Genomic DNA, 22,407 nt, shown 5'->3' with positions numbered 1-22,407 from the left:
ATATATATATATATATATATTATATATATTACATTACATATGCTTGTTGCTAAATCCCAATCTGTGCCATAAATGGTACCCTAGGGATGAGGTACCATTCATGACACATATTGGCATTTAGCAAAAAAAACACTACAATCAGAACACAACATATAAAATCTTGGGGAGAGGTTAAATCGGACCTCTGGCCTTCCCTCCAGTCTTTCGCACTTGTACCGGCTCCCCTCCTGGACGGAAATGGCTTACTCTGATTTCCCTGCACATTGGGAGCTTCTCACAATGTGCATTAGATGCTTCAGAAAGTCAGATAGAGCTCCACCTCATTTCCTGGCTGGAGGACGCCCAGAATTATCTAGACCACGGGTCTCCAAACCTTCCAAACCACGGGCCAGTTTACTATCCTTCAGACTTTAGGGGGTCAGATTGTGGCAAGTGTGGGGTAGGAAATGTCCCAGGCCCGGGATCTTTGGGAGTAAACAATTGCTTGGGTGTGGTGCTCAGTTGCATAGTGCCTGTGGTCAGCAGGAGGAGTAATAGTGCACAGTCATTGGTATTACTGGGCAGAATAGAGCCCTATCGTTGGTGTCAGTGGGAGGAATAGTGTCCCACCATTTGTGTCTGTGGGGGGAATAGTGCCCTATCATTGGTATTAGTGGGAGGGATAGTGCCCTATTGTTGGTGCCAGTGGGAGGAATAGTGCCCCATCACTGGTGTCTGTGGGGGGAATAGTGCCCCATCATTGGTATCAGTTGGAGGAATAGTGCCCCATCATTTGTGTCTGTGGGGGATAGTGCCCCATCATTAATATCAGTGGGAGGAATAGTGCCCCATCATTAATATCAGTGGGAGGAATAGTGCCCCATCATTAATATCAGTGGGAGGAATAGTGCCCTATCATTGGTATTAGTGGGAGGGATAGTGCCCTATTGTTTGTGTCAGTGGGAGGAATAGTGCCTCATCATTGGTGTCAGTGGGAGGGATAGTGCCTCATCATTGGTATCAGTGGGAGGAATAGTGCCCCATCATTGGTGTCTGTGGGGGGAATAGTGCCCCATCATTGGTATTAGTGGGAGGAATAGTGCCCTATTGTTGGTGCCAGTGGGAGAAATAGTACCTCATCATTGGTGTCAGTGGGAGGAATAGTGCCCCATCATTGGTGTCAGTGGTAAGAATAGTGACCCATCATTGGTGTCAGTGGTAAGAATAGTGACCCATCATTGGTGTCAGTGGTAAGAATAGTGACCCATCATTGGTGTCAGTGGGAGGAATAGTGCCCCATCATTGGTGTCAGTGGGAGGAATTGTGCCCCATCACTGGTGTCAGTAGGAGGAATAGTGCCCCATTGTTGGTGTCAGTTGGGTAAATTATGCCCCACTGTTGGTGTCAGTGTTAGGAATAGTGCCGCAAAGGTCAGATATAGACTAGCAAATGGCCACATCCGGCCTCTTAGGCTGCACTTTGGAGACCACCGATCTAGCCCTTTCCTCCCCAGCCTGACTTTCCCTGGCCCGCCCTTTTCATTTATTAGATTTCAGTCTTTTCAACCATGAAGGCTCAGCATCCCACGTGGGTGTTACCCAGGGCCTTCTGCACGCAAAACCAACCTGCCTAGTAATGCCCACCCTCCCAGATTGACACCCACCCATCATGGCATTATGATATCAGCATAACTCCTCCCAAAAGCCATCAGTGGTGAGGGCTCCTGAGAGGAATACAGAGGCAGGGTGCTGTGGAAGTGATCAGGCAGTTTTACGGCCACCCCAATCACTTCCACTAGAAAGCCAACAGCCGGCCTAACTAAAGCAGGAACATGGAATGGCCACACCTCCACACAATAAATCATTTGGATATATGCATAACTCCTCCCAAAAGCCCACCCACTGCTTGCATCAGGACCAGTGCTGGGACAAGGTCATCTAGAGCCCAGGATGAACATGCCAAATTGCGCCCTCCCCAAGATGTATGAGCACTAATCTGCACGCTTACCCCCATAAATTCCCCATCCTCCCATTACGAATCAGCCCACGTGCTGAAATCCCCTCTGCCATCACAAATCTTTGCCCCCCCCAAAAAAAATCACCCCTCTTAGAACAAATCCTTCACCCCATTAGATCAGGTTTTCTCAACCTTTTAACCCTAGAGGAACCCCAAAAATATTTTTTATGTCTCCAGGAACCCTTTCTAAAACCAAATCATCAGGGTTCAATAGGAACAATGCTCCTTATATTAGTGGTCAACAGGAAGAATGTCCCCCCTTAACCTCTTGAGATCCGCGCTATAGCCGAATGACGGCTACAGCGCGGACCTCCTTTGCCGGGACTACGTCTATGAGACTCGCCTGATCACTGATCCGAGCAAGGGGTCGATCCCGACCCCTTATGACATGATCAGCTGTCAGCCAATGACAGCTGATCATGTGACAAAACAGAGCCGGTAATCGGCTATTTTTCCTCCTCGCGCTGACAGCACGAGGAGAGAAAAAAAAAGCCGATCACCAGCGGCCGTGATCGGGGCATCAGTCCCGATCATGGCCAGTGTATCAGGACCCACCTGCCCCCTGCCAGTAACCCCCAGAGCATTAATAAAGTGCCACCCAGCAGTGCCACCCATCAGTGCCCATAATGCCACCCAGCAGTGCCATACATCAGTGCCCACAGTGCCATACATTGGTGCCCACAGTGCCATACATCAGTACCCACAGTGCCACCTATCAGTGCCCACAGTGCCACCTATCAGTGCCCACAATCTGCCTCAACAACATTGCTGCACCTCAGTGCCACATATCCGTGCCCATCAGTGTCATTTACCAGTGCCCATCAGTGCCGCCCATCAGTGCCCAGCAGAGCCACCTATCAGAGCCACCTATCAGTGCCACCTATCAGTGCCCATCAGTCCCATCTATCAGTGGTACCTATCAGTGCCCCTTAGTGTCACCCATCCGTGCCACCCATCCATGCCACCTATCAGTGCCCATCAGTGCCGCCTTATCTGTGCCCATCAGTACTGCCTTATCTGTGCCTATCGGTGCCACCTTATCTGTGCCTATTAGTGTCACCTTAACTGTGCCTATTAGTGCCCACCAGTGCTGCCTATCAGTGCCCACCAGTGCCGCCCACCAGTGCTGCCTCAGCAGCGCATTTCAATGAAGGAGAAAAATTACCTGTTTGCAAAATTTTATAACAAACTATTAAACATGATTGTTTTTTTTGTTTTTTTTTGCATCTTTTTTTGTTTGTTTAGCAAAAAATAAAACTCCCAACTGTGATTAAATACCACCAAAAGAAAGCTCTATTTGTGGGAAAAAAATGATAAAAATTTCATTTGGGTACAGTGTTGTATGACCGCGCAATTGTCATTCAAAGTGCATCAGCGCTGAAAGCTGAAAATTGGTCTGGGCAGGAGGGGGGTTTAAGTGCCCAGTAAGCAAGTGGTTAAAGCGATGTTCCGAATGCCACCCTTAAAGACAGCTAAAAATATATTTGTTGTCATGCTGCTGGGCTGTGCTAAGCCACTGAACCTTGAACTCTGTAGACATCATCAAATAGGTGGTTCATCAGCCACTTCTCAAGGAACCCCAAGCAACCTCTGGAGGAACCCCAGGATTCCACGGTACCCTGGTTGAGAATGGCTGCCTTAGATGTTACACATCTTCTCCCCCCCCCCACTATAAACCCCTCCCTCCCAGCACAAATCTTCTTCCCCCAATCCCCCCTCCAAACACAAATCCCCAAGATCACCACTCCACCCCCCCCCCCCCCCCCCATTTTCCCTCCTAGAACAATACAGTTATAAATTGATTTGCATTTTAATAAGTGAAATAAGTATTTGACCCCTTCACAAAACATGACTTGGCACTTGGTGGAGAAACCTTTGTTGGCGATCACAGAGGTCAGTTCTGGGCGGATTCCTCGCCGTTCTCATGATCATTGAAACTCCACGAGGTGAGATCTTCTATGGAGCCCCAGACCGAGGGAGAACGACAGTTATTTTGTGTTTCTTCCATTTGCGAATAATCGCACCAACTGTTGTCACCTCTCACCAAGCTGCTTGGCGATGGTCTTGTAGCCCATTCCAGCCTTGTGTAGGTCTACAATCTTCTCCCCGACATCCTTGGACAGCTCTTTGGTCTTGGCCATGGAGGAGAGATTGGAATCTGATTAATTGATTGACTGATCCTAAAGCGGGAGTCCACCGGGACTCCGCATTTTTTTTTTTTTTTTTAAAAGCCAGCAGCTACAAATACTGCAGCTGCTGACTTTTAAATAGTGACACTTACCTGTCCAGCGCGCCCGCGATGTCGGCACCCGAAGCCGATCGCTCGCTCGGCTGCCGGGTCCCGCCGCCATCTTGGGTATGGGAATCAGGAAATGGAGCCTTTCGGCTTCATTTCCCGGTTCCCTACTGCGCATGCGCGAGCCGCGCGGCGCAATCCGGACGGTCCCCGCTGCCTCTGGGAGCTGTGTGTTTCCCAGCAGGCAGCGGGGCACTTGCTGAAGGGGGCGGGCGCTTGCGGAACGGGGCGTAACGTGCGCCCCGTTCCGCAGAGAGCTAGCCCGGAAGTGGGTGCAGTTACCTGGATTATCCAGGTAACTGCACCCCCCTCCCCCCTGAAAGGTGCCGATTGTGGCGCCGGAGGGGGGGGGGGGGGATTCCGATGAGCGGAGGTCCATTTTAGGATGGACCTCCGCTTAATCTCAGCTCCTTACCTGTATAGAAGACACCTGGGAGCCAGAAATCTTGCTGATTGATCGAGGATCAAATACTTATTTCATTCATTAAAATTCAAATAAATTTATAATGCGTTTTTTCTGGATATTTTTGTTATTTTTCTGTCTCTCACTGATAAAATAAACCGACCATTACAATTATGATCATTTCTTAACGTACAAACTCAGCAGCCAATCAAATACTTTTTTTCCCCTCGCTGTACATCTTTGCACACTTTGCTTAATGAAAATTGCGCACTATACGTGTTTCTCACAAGCTGACTCAACGTGTTCGGCAAGTAAGGTGAATGCAAATCAGACTATTTATTCATATATTCTCGGAGGAAATCCATAAAAATAGAATCGCGCGGATAGTAAACAGACGGCAGAACAAGCCAGATTTCCCTGGATTTAAAGGGCCCCTGTACATCAAATAAAACATTTCTATGGAAAGGAAATGCAAATGACATTCTTGGCCAATATTGACCTGTTCAAGAGGAATGTCCAATCAGAAGTCATTTTAAGACACAGTGGATTTGTCTTCTTTGACCCCTTCCCTGATTCATACTCCGTGGCTATAGGTGGTGTGGGGGGGGAGGGTGGAGGACCACACCCGGGAGACACCCATCCCGCCATTTATAACCCGTGGCGCCGCTGTCATTCTCTCTCTGTCTGCCCCCCCCCCCTCTTGTCTGTAGGAGGCAGGACAGCTCAGGACAAAGGGCGGGGCTGGTGATTGGTTGTTTGGATACAGGACGGTCCCAGCAACCAATCACTTGCTTGCAGTTCTTGCCCTCTGTTCAGACACGCTATGTCTCCAGCCCTCCGGGCTGTCTATAGGGTAAGATAGGAGGAGTAGTGATGAGGGGGCAATGTGGGGGGGGGGCTGAGGACAGTAATGGGGCTCATTGAGGGAGGAGCTGAGGACAGTAATGGGGCACTGTGAGGGGGGAGCTGAGGAAGAGTAAAGGGGCACTGTGAGGGGGGAGCTGAAGACAGTAATGGGGTGCTGGGGACAATAATGGGGCACTAGAGGGGGGAGCTAAGGACAGCAATGGGGCACTGTGAGGGGGAGCTGAGGACAGTAATGGGGCTCTGTAAGGGGGGAGCTGAGGAAGGGTAATGGGGTGCTGTGAGGGGGAGCTAAGGACAGCAATGGGACACTGTGAGGGGGGAGCTGAAGAAAGAAATGGGGCTCTGTGAGGGGGGAGCCGAGGACATTAATGGGGCACTGGGGGGGAGCTGAGGACAGGAATGGGGCTCTGTAAGGGGGAGCTGAGGAAGGGTAATGGGGTGCTGTGAGGGGGAGCTAAGGACAGCAATAGGACACTGTGAGGGGGGAACTGAGGACAGTAATGGGGGTGCTGTGAGGGGGAAGCTGAGGACAGTATTCGGGCGCAGTGAGGGGGGGAGGTGAGGACAGTAATGGGGGCGCTGTGAGTCTGGAGCTGAGGATAGTATTGGGGCGCTGTGAGGGGGGAGCTGAGGACAGTAATGGGGTTCTGTGAGGGGGGAGCTGAGGACAGTATTCGGGCGCTGTGAGGGGGGAGCTGAGGACAGTAATAGGGTGCTGTGAGGGGGGAGCTGGGGACAGTATTGGGGCGCTGTGAGGGGGGAGCTGAGGACAGTATTGGGGCGCAGTGAGGGGGGAGCTGAGGACAGTATTGGGGCGCTGTGAGGGGGGAGCTGAGGACAGTATTGGGGCGCTGTGAGGGGGGAGCTGAGGACAGTAATGGGGCTCTGTAAGGGGGAGCTGAGGAAGGGTAATGGGGTGCTGTGAGGGGGAGCTAAGGACAGCAATAGGACACTGTGAGGGGGGGAACTGAGGACAGTAATGGGGCACTGGGGGGGAGCTGAGGACAGTAATGGGGGTGCTGTGAGGGGGAAGCTGAGGACAGTATTCGGGCGCAGTGAGGGGGGGAGGTGAGGACAGTAATGGGGGCGCTGTGAGTCTGGAGCTGAGGACAGTAATGGGGCGCAGTGAGGGGGGAGCTGAGGACAGTATTGGGGCGCTGTGAGGGGGGAGCTGAGGACAGTATTCGGGCGCTGTGAGGGGGGAGCTGGGGACAGTAATGGGGTGCTGTGAGGGGGGAGCTGGGGACAGTATTGGGGCGCTGTGAGGGGGGAGCTGAGGACAGTATTCGGGCGCTGTGAGGGGGGAGCTGAGGACAGTAATGGGGTGCTGTGAGGGGGGAGCTGGGGACAGTATTGGGGCGCAGTGAGGGGGGAGCTGAGGACAGTATTGGGGCGCTGTGAGGGGGGAGCTGAGGACAGTATTGGGGCGCTGTGAGGGGGGAGCTGAGGACAGTAATGGGGCGCTGTGAGGGGGGAGCTGAGGACAGTAATGGGGTGCATTGAGGGGGGAGCTAAGGACAGTAATGGGGCTCTGTAAGGGGGAGCTGAGGAAGGGTAATGGGGTGCTGTGAGGGGGAGCTAAAGACAGTAATGGGGCACTGGGGGGGAGCTGAGGACAGTAATGGGGTGCTGTGAGGGGGGGCTGAGGACAGTATTGGGGCGCAGTGAGGGGGGAGGTGAGGACAGTAATGGGGGCACTGTGAGGGGGGAACTGAGGACAGTATTGGGGCACTGGGGGGGAGCTGAGGACAGTAATGGGGGTGCTGTGAGGGGGAAGCTGAGGACAGTATTCGGGCGCAGTGAGGGGGGGAGGTGAGGACAGTAATGGGGGCGCTGTGAGTCTGGAGCTGAGGACAGTATTGGGGCGCTGTGAGGGGGGAGCTGAGGACAGTAATGGGGTGCTGTGAGGGGGGAGCTGGGGACAGTATTGGGGCGCTGTGAGGGGGGAGCTGAGGACAGTATTCGGGCGCTGTGAGGGGGGAGCTGGGGACAGTAATGGGGTGCTGTGAGGGGGGAGCTGGGGACAGTATTGGGGCGCTGTGAGGGGGGAGCTGAGGACAGTATTCGGGCGCTGTGAGGGGGGAGCTGAGGACAGTATTGGGGCGCTGTGAGGGGGGAGCTGAGGACAGTAATGGGGTGCGGTGAGGGGGGAGCTGGGGACAGTATTGGGGAGCTGTGAGGGGGGAGCTGAGGACAGTATTCGGGCGCTGTGAGGGGGGAGCTGGGGACAGTAATGGGGTGCTGTGAGGGGGGAGCTGGGGACAGTATTGGGGCGCTGTGAGGGGGGAGCTGAGGACAGTATTCGGGCACTGTGAGGGGGGAGCTGAGGACAGTATTGGGGTGCTGTGAGGGGGGAGCTGGGGACAGTATTGGGGCGCTGTGAGGGGGGAGCTGAGGACAGTAATGGGGCGCAGTGAGGGGGGAGCTGAGGACAGTATTGGGGCGCTGTGAGGGGGAGCTGAGGACAGTATTGGGGCGCTGTGAGGGGAGAGCTGAGGACAGTAATGGGGTGCATTGAGGGGGGGAGCTAAGGACAGTAATGGGGCTCTGTAAGGGGGAGCTGAGGAAGGGTAATGGGGTGCTGTGAGGGGGAGCTAAAGACAGTAATGGGGTGCTGTGAGGGGGGAGCTGAGGACAGTATTGGGGCTCATTGAGGGAGGAGCTGAGGACAGTAATGGGGCACTGTGAGGGGGGAGCTGAGGACAGTATTGGGGCGCTGTGAGGGGGGAACTGAGGACAGTATTGGGGCGCTGTGAGGGGGGAGCTGAGGACAGTAATGGGGGAGCTGAGGACAGTATTGGGGCGCTGTGAGGGGGGGAGGTGAGGACAGTAATGGGGCGCTGTGAGGGGGGAGCTGAGGACAGTATTGGGGCGCTGTGAGGGGGGGAGGTGAGGACAGTAATGGGGTGCTGTGAGGGGGTAGCTGGGGACATTATTGGGGCACTGTGAGGGGGGAGCTGAGGACAGTATTGGGGCACTGTGAGGGGGGAGCTGGGGACAGTATTGGGGCGCTGGGGGGGGGGAGCTGAGGACAGTAATGGGACACTATGAGGGGGGAGCTGAGGACAGTAATGGGGCTCTGTAAGGGGGAGCTGAGGAAGGGTAATGGGGTGCTGTGAGGGGGAGCTAAGGACAGCAATAGGACACTGTGAGGGGGGAACTGAGGAGAGTAATGGGGCTCTGTAAGGGGGGAGCTGAAGACAGTAATGGGACACTGTGGGGGAGCTGAGGACAGTAATAGGGTGCTGTGAGGGGGGAGCTGAGGACAGTAATGGGACACTATGAGGGGGGAGCTGAGGACAGTAATGGGGCTCTGTAAGGGGGAGCTGAGGAAGGGTAATGGGGTGCTGTGAGGGGGAGCTAAGGACAGCAATAGGACACTGTGAGGGGGGAACTGAGGAGAGTAATGGGGCTCTGTAAGGGGGGAGCTGAAGACAGTAATGGGACACTGTGGGGGAGCTGAGGACAGTAATGGGGTGCTGTGAGGGGGGAGCTGAGGACAGTATTGGGGCACAGTGAGGGGGAGGTGAGGACAGTAATGGGGGCGCTGTGAGGGGGGAGCTGAGGACAGTATTGGGGTGCTGTAAGGGGGGAGCTGATGACAAAAGTCATCAAAAAAAAAAAGATCATCAGAAACTCTTTGTAAATTGATGAAATCTATCTACAAATATATTTCTATGTGGAAACAAGGTAATTTACCCAGAGCGGCACGATAGAGAGATGGACGGATCTAAATATCGATACTGGTTCCATACTGATCCCAGATGTTCCATCATACGCACTGTACGAGTTCTTCTGAACTATTTTTAGAAGCATTGGAAAGAAAAATGTCACTTCCCTTGGTACATAACCCCAGATTCCCGATGTTTCCAACGGAACCTCCTGTCTTCTGAGCTCCAAGGAGATCTCCAGGGAGGATCAAAATTCCATTGGGTGTTCTAATGTACCGGCAGATCCTTATAGTTGTCTAATTGGGCAACTAAGTGGCAGATGAGGTTTAATGTTGATAAATGTTCTGCACATGGGGGCTTAGAATATGCATCATACATACTAGGGGGAGTACAACTGGGGGGATCCATAGTGGAGAAGGATCTGGGGGGATCCATAGTGGAGAAGGATCTGGGGGGATCCATAGTGGAGAAGGATCTGGGGGGATCCATAGTGGAGAAGGATCTGGGGGTTTTGGTAGATCATAAGCTCAATAATAACATGCAATGCCAAGCTGCGGTTTCCAAAGCGAGCAAAGTCCTTTCTTGTATAAGAGGTATGGACTCCAGAGAGAGAGAGATATCATCTGTACAAATCATTAGTAAGACCTCATCTGGAATATGCAGTTCAGTTTTGGGCTCCAGTTCTCAAAAAGGATATCAGGGAACTGGAGAAAGTGCAGAGAAGGGCAACCAAACTGATAAGAGGCATGGAGGGGCTCAGCTATGAGGAAAGATTAGAGGAACTGAATTTATTCTCTTTTGAGAAGAGGATATTAAAGGGGGGGGGGGGATATGATCACCATGTATAAATATATAAGGGGTCCATATAGTGAACTTGGAGTTATTCACTTTAAGGTCATCACATAGCACAAGGGGGCACTCTTTACGTCTAGCGGAAAAGAGATTTCATCTCCAAATACGGAAAGGTTTCTTCACAGTAAGAGCTGTGAAAATGTGGAATAGACTCCCTACAGAGGTGGTTCTGGCCAGTTCAGTAGATTGCTTGAAGAAAGGCCGGGATTATTTCCTAAGTACATAATATAACTGGGTACTGACATTTATTGGTAAATCCGATTGCCTCTCGGGGCATCAGGAAGGAATTTTTTTCCCTGCTGTAGCAAATTGGATCATGCTCTGCTGGGGTTTTTCGCATTCCTCTAGATAAACTGTGGGTATAGGATTCTGTATATATGGAATTGTATTTTATTTTTTTGGGTTGAACTAGATAGATTTGTGTCTTTTTTCAACCTGACTAACTATGTAACTATGTTATCATTAAATCCTCCCTTGAGTCTTCCCTTCCAGTGTGCAAATGTGTGCAGGGCATATGTGCCCCCAAAGGATGGGTGGCCCACTGTGCCCTGTCATATACTGCACAACTGGAGTAATACAATCAATTACCCCCCCCCCCACCCCCGCAGCACCGCCAGTTCCCCCTGCAGCACCAATACCCTGTGGCTCCCCTGCAGCTGCTGATTTCTCCTCTTCTCCCCTCCCACCAGCTTCAGGTGCTGCAGGGGAGCCATAGGGGTATTTAACTGTGAAAAATAGATCCCCTTCCTGCTGCTCTGTCCCCCTCATACGGAAATCACCCTCACCAATCCCCCAGCGCCCCTGTCCTGCAGTGCTGAAGGTCGGCTTCCCCCCTTCACCCTCTCACCTGCTGCTGGGGGAGTGGCTGCCCGTCCATTAGGGGCACCCCGGGCACCGCCCCCCTCTCTCCACGCCACTAATGGATAGATGCATGCGTAGCATAAATCTATCCGGGGGGCCGCCCCCTATTCATGCTTGCGGCCCTTTTCAGGGCGCATGAATTACAGCGGGCAGGTTTTTTTTTTAAGCACCTGATTAGAGCCGAGGCTCTAAGCCCCCGTACACACGGTCAGACATTCCGATGGAAAATGTCCAATCGGACCGTGTTATCGGATAATCCGACAGTGTGTGGGCTCCATCGAACTGTTTCCTTCGGAATATCCGACGGACCAAGTTTGAGAGCTCGTCTATAAAACTTTCCGACAACATGATCCGATCGGACTTTGTCCGATCATGTGTAGAGATTTCCAATAGGACAAAGTGCCACGCATGCTCAGATCAAATTCCTAGACCAAAGCTATTGGCTACTAGCCTGAACGTAGTCCCGTCGTAACGAAATAACGTCGTCACGTTACGTACGATCAGATTTTCCGCTAACTTCGTCCGACCGTGTGTATGCAACACAAGTATCGGACAAAATCCGTCAGACAAAATCCGACGGATTTTGTTGTCGGAATGTCCGACCCGTGTGTGTACAAGGGGCTAATAGGCTTCAAACTAGGGTGGGCTCGGGGGCGCAGAGAATGCGCTCCGATCCCACCCAGGTGTGTTGATATTCTCTGTTGAAACACAGATCTTCAATCCAGGCCAATCAGAAGCGGGTGTGAGAACCATTTTCTGATTGGGCGAAAAGACAAGACAGCAAGCATTTCCTAAAACCAGCGAAACCTACAGAAAACCAAACCCAATTTTTGCCACACTTTGTTTTTTCTCCCAGCAGAAGGGCCCAAAGTATGTTCTTGCACACAGGCCCACTGCTTTCATAAAATATGCCCCTGGTCTGCCCTATCAAATTTGGTTGCTCCACTACGTATTTCACAAGTCCAATCTCCGTCTTCAACAATATGTGCCAAGCCTGATAAAGAAGGCCCTATTTGACCCTTTGAAATGCATTATATACATAGGTGGAATGCACCAATCTGAGTAAAAATCCCATTTGTTTGGACTCTCAAGTAGAGTCTGCCTTTCCATTACTTGTCTTTACAGGTCATTTTTGTGATGTCTTTGTCATGTTGGAAAAACTTTTCCCAACTACCTGTCCAGGAGACACAACAGGAAGAAAGCAAAATTCCCCTTGTCTGTTCTGGTGAAATAATAGAATTTTGGATTTCCCATCTTCCTAGTTACATAGTAGATGAGGTTGAAAAAAGACACAAGTCCATCAAGTCCAACCTATGTGTGTGATTGTATGTCAGTATTACATTGTATATCCCGGTATGTTGCGGTCATTCAGGTGCTTATCTAATAGTTTCTTGAAACTATCGATGCCTCCCGCTGAGACCACCGCCTGTGGAAGGGAATTCCACATCCTTGCCGCTCTTACAGTAAAGAACCCTGTACGTAGTTTAAGGTTAAACCTCTTTTCTTCTAATCTTAAAGTGGTTGTATACTCGAATTTTTAACTTTTACCTACAGGAAAGCCTATAATAAGGCTTACCTGTAGGTAAAAAAAATATCTCCTAAACCTGTACGGTTTAGGAGATATTCCCCTCGGTATGCGCCGCTGACTGCAGCGGCGCATGCGCACAAGGGGATTCTCGGCCTGAAAATCAGGCAGTGGCCGGCCGGCCGGAATGAAATCTCCCGCGCGCATGCGCGGGAGTGACGATATCGCGGCTCCGGCCACTCACAGCGCCAGAGCCGCGATACCCGGAAGAAACCCAGAGGGAGCATGTCAGCTCCCTCGGCGTGGATCGGGCCAGATGTCGGGGCCTTGTTCTAAGGTAAGTATTTCATAATGAGCTAGTATGCGGTGCATACCAGCTCATTATGCCTTTTGCTTTGCAGGTTTAAAAAAATAAAATAAAAAAATTGCAGGTTTACTACCGCTTTAATGAGTGGCCACGAGTCTTGTTAAACTTCCTTTTGCGAAAAGGTTTTATCCCTATTTTGAGGTCACCAGTCCGGTATTTGTATATTGTGGGGTCACCAGTCCGGTATTTGTATATTGTGGGGTCACCAGTCCGGTATTTGTATATTGTGGGGTCACCAGTCCGGTATTTGTATATTGTGGGGTCACCAGTCCGGTATTTGTATATTGTGGGGTCACCAGTACGGTATTTGTATATTGAAATCATATCCCCTCTCAAGCGTCTCTTCTCCAGAGAGAATAAGTTCAGAGCTCACAACCTTTCCTCATAACTAATATCCTCCAGACTCTTTATCAGCTTTGTTGCCCTTCTTTGTACTCACTCCATTTCCAGTACATCCTTCCTGAGGACTGGTGCCCAGAACTGGACAGCATACTCCAGGTGCGGCCGGACCAGAGTCTTGTAGAGCGGGAGAATTATCGTTTTATCTCTGGAGTTAATCCCCTTTTTAATTCCAATATTCAGGCTGCTTTGTTAGCAGCAGCTTGGCAATGCATCCCATTGCTGAGCCTATCATATACTAGGACCCTCAGGTCCTTTTCCATCCTAGATCCCCCCAGAGGTTCTCCCCCCAGTCTATAGATTGCATTCATGTTTTTGCCACCCAAATGCATTATTTAAAATTTTTCTACATTGATCCTCATTTGCCATGTAGTTGCTCCTCCCCCATTCATTTGTTCAGATCTTCTTGCAAGGTTTCCACATCCTGAGAAGTTATTGCCCCGCTTAGCTTAATATCGTCCGCAAATACAGAGTTTGAACTGTTTACCCCATCCCCATCCTCCAGGTCGTTTATGAATAAATTAAATAGGATTGGTCCCAGCACAGAACCCTGGGGGACCCCACTATCCACCCCCGACCATTCCGAGTACTCCCCATTTATCACCACCCTCTGAACTAGCCCTTGTAGCCAGTATTCAATCCATGTACTCACCCCTATGGTCCATGCCAACACACCTTATTTTGTAAATGTTTATGGGGAACTGTGTCAACTGTTTTTGCAAAATCCAGATACACGTCTACTGGCCTTCCTTTATCTAAATACACCACGTCTACGGGCCTTCCTTTATCTAGATACACCACGTCTACGGGCCTTCCTTTATCTAGATACACCACGTCTACGAGCCTTCCTTTATCTAGATACACCACGTCTACGAGCCTTCCTTTATCTAGATACACCACGTCTACGAGCCTTCCTTTATCTAGATACACCACGTCTACGAGCCTTCCTTTATCTAGATACACCACGTCTACGAGCCTTCCTTTATCTAGATACACCACGTCTACGAGCCTTCCTTTATCTAGATACACCACGTCTACGAGCCTTCCTTTATCTAGATACACCACGTCTACGGGCCTTCCTTTATCTAGATACACCACGTCTACGAGCCTTCCTTTATCTAGATACACCACGTCTACGAGCCTTCCTTTATCTAGATACACCACGTCTACGAGCCTTCCTTTATCTAGATACACCACGTCTACGAGCCTTCCTTTATCTAGATACACCACATCTACAGGCCTTCCTTTATCTAGATACACCACGTCTACGAGCCTTCCTTTATCTAGATACACCACGTCTACGAGCCTTCCTTTATCTAGATACACCATGTCTACGGGCCTTCCTTTATCTAGATACACCACGTCTACAGGCCTTCCTTTATCTAGATGGCAACTCACCTACTCATAGAAGGTTAATAGATTGGTTTGGCAAGAACGATTCTTCACGAATTCCATGCCGATTGATACCGTTCTCATTACAAAAATCTTGTATATAGTCCCTTATCATCCCCTCCAAGAGTTTACATACTATTGATGTTAGGCTAACTGGTCTGTAATTCCCAGGGATGTATTTTGGGCCCTTTTTAAATATTGGTGCTACATTGTCTTTTCTCCAATCAGCCTGTACCATTCCAGGCAGTAGACTGTCAGCAAAAATTAGGAACAATGGTCCTGTCACCTTCTTCTTCAGTCTGTTTTACCTGCCTGTCTTCTGTGCACACATACTCTCTCTTTCATAACGTTTTAAAAATAATATCTTCATCTCAATCACTGTATTCATCTCAGCTCTTCATAAAATTTTCAATAAATATTACATGATGCAAGTAAAAAAAAAAAGAAAATATTTTAATTACCAGAGATGGCAAATCCGCTGAAGCCTACAGCAAGGACCAGGAAGGATATGGCTACACCCTTACTGTGCGAATAGCCGACCACCAGAAGGAGGGTTGCCTCCATCCCAAAACCTAGAACACAGGGTAGGAAATAAGTCAATGTCGGCATTCAGGAAAGAATAAAACTAAACTATATGATAAAAAGTTTGTGGACCCTTGACCATCACATCTATAAGGTTGTTGAACATCCCATTCCAAAATCATGAGCATGACTATGGAGCTGTCCACCATTTGTGGCCTTAAGAGCCTCCAAACTTTCCACAAGAGTTTGGGGTGTCTGTAGGGGGTACTGATGTATGAGAATAGCTGGCTTACAGTCGACATTCCAAGTCATCCCAAAGATGTTTACTAAGGTTGAGGTCAAGGCCTTGAAGGCCACTTGAGATGCCCCACACCAAAAGCATCAAATCATGTCTTTATGAAGATGTTGGCTGAGAAGACCTGGTTTGTTCCAGTTCATCCCAAAGGTGTTTCGTGGGGTTGAACTCGAAGCTCATCCCTAGTTCTCACCTATAATTTCATAGAGCAAGGAGAACAAAAAATAAAGGAAGAAAGAGAAAAAAAAGAATGAAAAAAAAAGGAAGGAAAAAAGGATGAAAGAATAAAGAAGAGAAGAGGAAGGAAATAAAAAAAAGAAGAAGGAAAGAAACAAGGAAAAGAGGAGGAAAAGAGAAGGCAGGAAGAAGCAAGGAAAGAAACAAACAAACAAGGAAAGAAAGAAAGAAAGAAAGAAAAAGAAAGAAAGAAAGAAAGAAAGAAAGAAAGAAAGGATGAAAGGATGAAAGACTAACGAAGAGAAGAGGAAGGAAATGAAAGAAAGAAAGAAAGAAAGAAACAAGGAAGAAACAAGGAAACGAGAAGGAAAAAAGAAGGAATGAAGAAACAAGAGTAAAGAAAAGAAAAAAGAAGATAGATATGGAAGGGCAAGATAGAAGGAAGAAGAAACATAGAAAAGAGAAGTAAGAAAGAAGAAAAGAATGAAGGAAGGGAGGAGGGAGGAAATGACAAGAAAAGTAAATAAAAGAAAGAAGATGGGAAATAATAAAGGGAGAACAAAAAAGAAAGGAAGAAAAAGCAGGAAGGAAGAAGGAAGGACAAAAAGGGAGTCTGAATGCCAATGCATCATTCTCCATAAGGTAGAATACATTTCATAGTTCAGCAGGCAATGTGGGAATCCCTGTACTGCTGGCGGTGGGGGTGCAGTATTGGGGAGACACTGGGAAGTGAATTGGGAATCTGCACAGTGACTCAATATCTCCACACCTTCCAGTTTCCATGATTCAGGTTTGTCCCAATTCTCTATTTGAACAATTCCCCACAGATCAGACAGATCTACATGCAAATGTTCAGCTGAATTAAAATTGGCCAAATAAGCAACCTCAGTCATATCCCTCATATCCATCATATCACTCATATCCGTCATATCACTCATTTCATTCAACTCATATCAGTCACATCACTCATATCAGTCGTATCTCTCAACTCATATCAGTCATATCAGTCATATCACTCATATCAGTCGTATCTCTCAACTCATATCAGTCATATCACTCATATCACTCATATCACTCATATCAGTCGTATCTCTCAACTCATATCACTCATGTCACTCATATCACCCATATCACTCATATCAGTCATATCACTCGTATCACTCGTATCACTCTTATCACTCTTATCACTCTTATCACTTGTATCACTCTTATCACTCTTATCACTTGTATCACTCTTATCACTCTTATCACTTGTATCACTCTTATCACTTGTATCACTCTTATCACTCTTATCACTTGTATCACTCTTATCACTCTTATCACTTGTATCACTCTTATCACTCTTATCACTTGTATCACTCTTATCACTTGTATCACTCTTATCACTCTTATCACTTGTATCACTCTTATCACTCGTATCACTCGTATCACTCGTATCACTCGTATCACTCTTATCACTCTTATCACTCGTATCACTCGTATCACTCTTATCACTCGTATCAGTCGTATCTCTCAACTCATATCAGTCATATCACTCATATCACTCATATCACTCATATCACTCATATCAGTTTTGTGACCCCTTTAAGTCCCCTGAGATCAGGGCGTGTCACTGACCTCCGCAGTTCATGATCTTTCGGACCGTCGTCGTGGACAGAATGTTTTTGCTCCTCAGATAGTCGGCTATCTGTCCTCCGATAGGCACAATAATTGTCATGACCAGATGCGGCACGGCAGACAACATCCCCACCTGACACGTGATTGAGAGGAGACGTTATTATACAGTTTTATTTTCTGCCACCGATCTCCAGACAGGTAATAAAAACACCAATGAATGTATCTCTCTATTTATTATTAGATCATTAAATGAATAATTAAACCCCCTGCTTCCGGCCGCCACCGGCCCTTTAAGAGTTGATGATACCAGAGGGGCAGACTGACCATGTGATCACTGTGATTGGCTGTCGCAGTGATGATGTAATTGGGAGCCCCTCCTACCAGCTCCCGATCTTCTCCGATGGTGACAGCGCAGTCTCAGTGCTAGGGATGTGCAACCAAATGAGCGCCCAGGACAAAGAATAATACATATATAAGGCGGCATGGAATAAAGCCAACGTGGAAGCGTATGGCAGGTGGCAAGATGTTAAATATCTTCACAGATGCAGTTCCTGCACAGCGGAGCTCAGACTGGGAAAGGGAAAAGCAGTAGAAGGGGACAATCAGCTGTGACAGAGAGATGAGCTCATCAGACTGCTGCTTCTCCTTTCGCTGTTCAGTCACAGGCTGGGGGAGGTACAAGACCTGTAAGCGTTAATAAAATGCAGCAGTGAAAAAAAAAATCAAAAAAAATCAGGTCTCCAGGCTGGCTGTGCTCTGTGAACTTCAGGACTGGATGAACAGAAATACAAATTCTCTGGTAGATACTAGACATGTGCACTGCCGAAAAATTCCTTGGTTTTATTCGTTCTGAGGTTTTATTTTTTTAATTTTTTTTTTTTGTTTTTCAGGTCATTCGTTATGATCGCAATTCGAAAAAAAAAAAAAAATCGTAAATTCGAAAATCCTAAAAACTCTAAAGAATAACTAACTAATAATAAACAACTATTCAATTCTAGGTATTGGAATTTCCTTTCAAATTTGTCTGTTAGTGAATGTAACGAATGCGAATTTATCCGAAATAACGAATGCCGCGTCTAAACGAATGGAACGTAATGAATTAATAATAATAAATTACAATAATAATAATAATAAAAAAAACTTTATTATTATTCATTATTACATTTTTTTTTTCCATTCCGTTTGTTTGGATGCGACATTCGTTATTTCGGATAATTGGTAACTTCGGATAAATTTGTACTCGTTATGTTTACTAACAGCCAAATTTGAAAGGAAATTCCAATACCTATAATAGGTATATATATATATATATAAGAAGATCAAAAAATTATAAAAAATAACTAACTAATAATAACGAATAACTATTACATTTATAGGTATTGGAATTTCCTTTCAAATTTGGCTGTTAGTGAACGTAAAGAATACGAATTTATCCGAAGTAACAAATTATCCGAAATAACAAATTATCCGAAATAACGAATGCCGCATCTAAATGAATGGAACGTAACAAATTAATAATAATAAATAACAATTATAATAATAAAAATTTATTATTAACCACTTCCCACCCGGCCAATGCACATATACGGCCGGGTGGGAGCCGCCTACTCCTGATATGACGTTCAGGAACGTCATTCAGGAGTAGCGGGATCGCGCGCGCGCGCGCCCGCGCAGCGGCGCGATCCCGATGCGCCCGTGTCACCCGGACACGGCGCATCTCAGATCGGCAGGAGGGCTCTGTGATTGGCCCTCCTGATCACATGACGGCCGTGTCCAATCACGGCCGTCATGTGATGTAAACAAACAGCCGGTTGCTAGGCAATCGGCTCCTCCTCTCCTCACACAGATGTCATCGCTGTGGAGAGGAGAGCAGATCGCTGCAGCCGGCTGCTGATCAGTGAGTATGGGCTGCTTTTTACAGCTTTTTACTCACTGATCACCAGTCTAGTGTACACAGTAAACACACCACACAGTAAACACATCACACAGTATAAACACAATGTCCCCACACATGTCCCCAAAACATACATGTCCCCAAATAATAAAAACACATGTCCCTAATAATAAAAACATGTCCCCCACATATGTCCCACTAAAATCACATGTCCCAATGATTATCTGCACACATATGTACGTGATCACCTGCACACATCTGTACATGATCATTTGCGTATATATGTCCGTGATCACACAAACCAATTATTATACACTTAACAGAATTTTTTTTACCAAAAACATGTAGCAGAATACATTTTGGCTTAAATTTATGACAAAATTTGATTTTATTGGATTTTTATTGAAGTAGAAAAAAGAAAATAGTTTTTTTTTTTCCAAATTTCCGCTTTTTTGCGCTTATATCGCAAAAAATAAAAAACGGAGTCGTGAATAAATACCACCAAAATAAAGCTCTATTTGTGCGAACAAAATGATAAAAATGTAATTTGGGTACAGTGTAGCATGACCGCGCAATTGTCACTGAAAGCGATAGAGCGCTGAAAGCTGAAAATTGGGCTGGGAAGGAAGGGGGAGAAAGTGCCCTGTATTGAAGTGGTTATTATTATTGATATGTTCCATTCTATTCGTTTAGATGCGACATTCGTTATTTCGGATAAATTCGTATTCTTTACGTTCACTAACAGCCAAATTTGAAAGGAAATTCCAATACCTATAAATGTAATAGTTATTAGTTAGTTATTCTTTATAATTTTGGGATTTTCTTATATTTATATAATATATATATATATATACCTATTATAGGTATTGGAATTTCCTTTCAAATTTGGCTGTTAGTGAACATAACGAATATGAATTTATCCGAAATAAGGAATGCCGCATCTAAACAAATAGAATGGAACATATTAATAATATATATTATTATAATACATAATATTAACCACTTGCTTACTGGGCACTTAAACCCCCCTCAGTCCCAGACCAATTTTCAGCTTTCAGCGCTGATGCACTTTGAATGACAATTGCGCGGGCATACAACACTGTACCCAAATGAAATTTTTATCATTTTTTTCCCACAAATAGAGCTTTCTTTTGGTGGTATTTAGTTACAGCTCGGAGTTTTATTTTTTGCTAAACAAACAAAAAAAGATGCAAAAAAAAAAAAAAAAAAAAAAATCATGTTTTAATAGTTTGTTATAAAATTTTTCAAACGGGTCATTTTTCTCCTTCATTGAAGTGCGCTGATTAGGCGGCACTGATAGGCTGCATTGGTGGGCACTGATGGGCTGCATTGGTGGGCACTGATGGGCTGCATTGGTGGGCACTGATAGGCTGCACTGGTGGGCACTGATAGGCATAGTTAAGGCGGCACTAATAGGCACAGATAAGGCGGCACCGATGGGCACAGATAAGGCGGCACTGATGGGCAAAGATGGGCACAGATAAGATGGCACGGATGGGTGGCACGGATAAGTGGCACGGATGGGTGGCACGGATGGGCACTGATAGGTACCACAGATAGATGGGACTGATGGGCACTGATAGGTGGCACTGATAGGTGGCTCTGATAGGTGGCACTGCTGGGCACTGATGGGCGGCACTGCTGGGCACTGATGGGCGGCACTGCTGGGCACTGATGGGCGGCACTGGGGTGCAGCACCTTTGAGGCAGATTTTGGGTGGCACTGTGGGTGGCACTGCTGGGTGGCACTGTGGGTGGCACTGTGGGCACTGCTGGGTGGCACTGTGGGCACTGCTGGGTGGCACTGTGGGCACTGCTGGGTGGCACTGTGGGCACTATGGGCACTGCTGGGTGGCACTGACAGGGGGGCACTTACTTTATTTCAGGATGGCACTGCGGGTGGCAGGTGGGCACTGGCAGGGGGCAGGTGTCCGTTTAAATTGCTGGCCGTGATCGGGACTGATGTCCCGAACACGGCCGCCGGCGATCGGCTTTTTTTTTTTCTCCTCGCGCTGTCAGCGCGAGGAGGAATACTAGCCGATTACCGGCTCCGTTTTATCACATGATCAGCTGTCATTGGCTGACAGCTGATCACGTGATAAGGGGTCGGGATCGACCCCTTACACGGATCGGTGATCAGGCGAGTCTCACGGACTCGCCGATCACAGAGCGCGCCGCGCGCGCCCCTCAGGGGGCGCGCAGGCCGCTCGTAACCGGGACTACGTCAATAGACGTAGTCCCGGAAATGTGGGTCCGCGCTATTGCCGTCATTTTGCAATAGCGCGGTACCCAAGTGGTTAATATAATAATAATATAATATAATAATAATAATAATAATACATTTTTATTATTATAATTGTTATTTATTAATATTAATTTGTTACATTCCATTCGTTTAGATGCGGCATTCGTTATTTCGGATAATTCGTTATTTTTCGGATAATTCGTTATTTTTCTGATAATTCGTTATTTCTGATAATTCGTTATTTTTCGGATAATTCGTTATTTCTGATAATTCGTTATTTTTCGGATAATTCGTTATTTCGGATAATTCGTTATTTTTCGGATAATTCGTTATTTCGGATAATTCGTTATTTTTCGGATAATTCGTTATTTCGGATAATTCGTTATTTTTCGGATAATTCCCTATTTTTCTGATAATTCGTTATTTTTCGGATAATTCGTTATTTCGGATAATTCGTTATTTTTCGGATAATTCGTTATTTCGGATACATTCGTATTCTTTACGTTCACTAACAGCCAAATTTGGAAGGAAATTCCGATACTTATAAATGTATTAGTTATTAGTTATTATGAGTTAGTTAATATTTCAGAATTTCAGGTTTTCAGATTTTCAAAATGTAAATTTTTTCCTGAATTTCTGAATTTCCAAATTTATGAATTTCGGAATTTTCAAATATTCTGAAAAATTAGTTAAAAGGGGTTTTTTCGTTATAATTCTTTGAAAACAAATTCTTAACGAAAACAAATTGCACACGTCCAGTAGATACAGCAGCTTCCCATATAGGTTTATGGTAGGGATGCGCCAATATATCGGCCGCCAAAAATTATCGGCTGAAAATAGAGTTATTGACGTTTTTTTTTTTTTTTTTTTTTTTTTTACCGTCGACAAAAGGTGCTGATAATGGGCATGCTGCATCCCATCGACTTCGATGCAAAATTGCATCCCATTTAGTTCAATGCAAAATCGTGTCCAATTGACTTCAATACAAAATAGTGTCCCATTGACTTTA

General features: G+C 47.0%; 1 protein-coding gene across 1 annotated transcript in view; it reads right to left on the bottom strand.

The window, feature by feature from the left end:
• The window catches only part of SLC17A6 (solute carrier family 17 member 6), a 119,318-nt gene that overhangs the window by 14,426 nt on the left and 82,485 nt on the right, over positions 1 to 22,407 (bottom strand). The window contains exons 9-10 of the mRNA XM_077453613.1: positions 17,240 to 17,372; positions 15,090 to 15,200 (exon numbers count right to left, since the gene is read on the bottom strand). Coding sequence (XP_077309739.1) covers positions 15,090 to 15,200; positions 17,240 to 17,372 — 244 coding nt within the window. The remainder of the gene's footprint in view (positions 1 to 15,089; positions 15,201 to 17,239; positions 17,373 to 22,407) is intronic.

This window comes from Lithobates pipiens, unplaced genomic scaffold, assembly GCF_037356315.1.
Source record: "Lithobates pipiens isolate NorthernLeopardFrog02 unplaced genomic scaffold, aLitPip1_a1.2 Scaffold_24, whole genome shotgun sequence".
In the NCBI taxonomy this organism is placed as follows: domain Eukaryota; kingdom Metazoa; phylum Chordata; class Amphibia; order Anura; family Ranidae; genus Lithobates; species Lithobates pipiens.
This window is presented reverse-complemented; position numbering and strand designations above follow the sequence as displayed.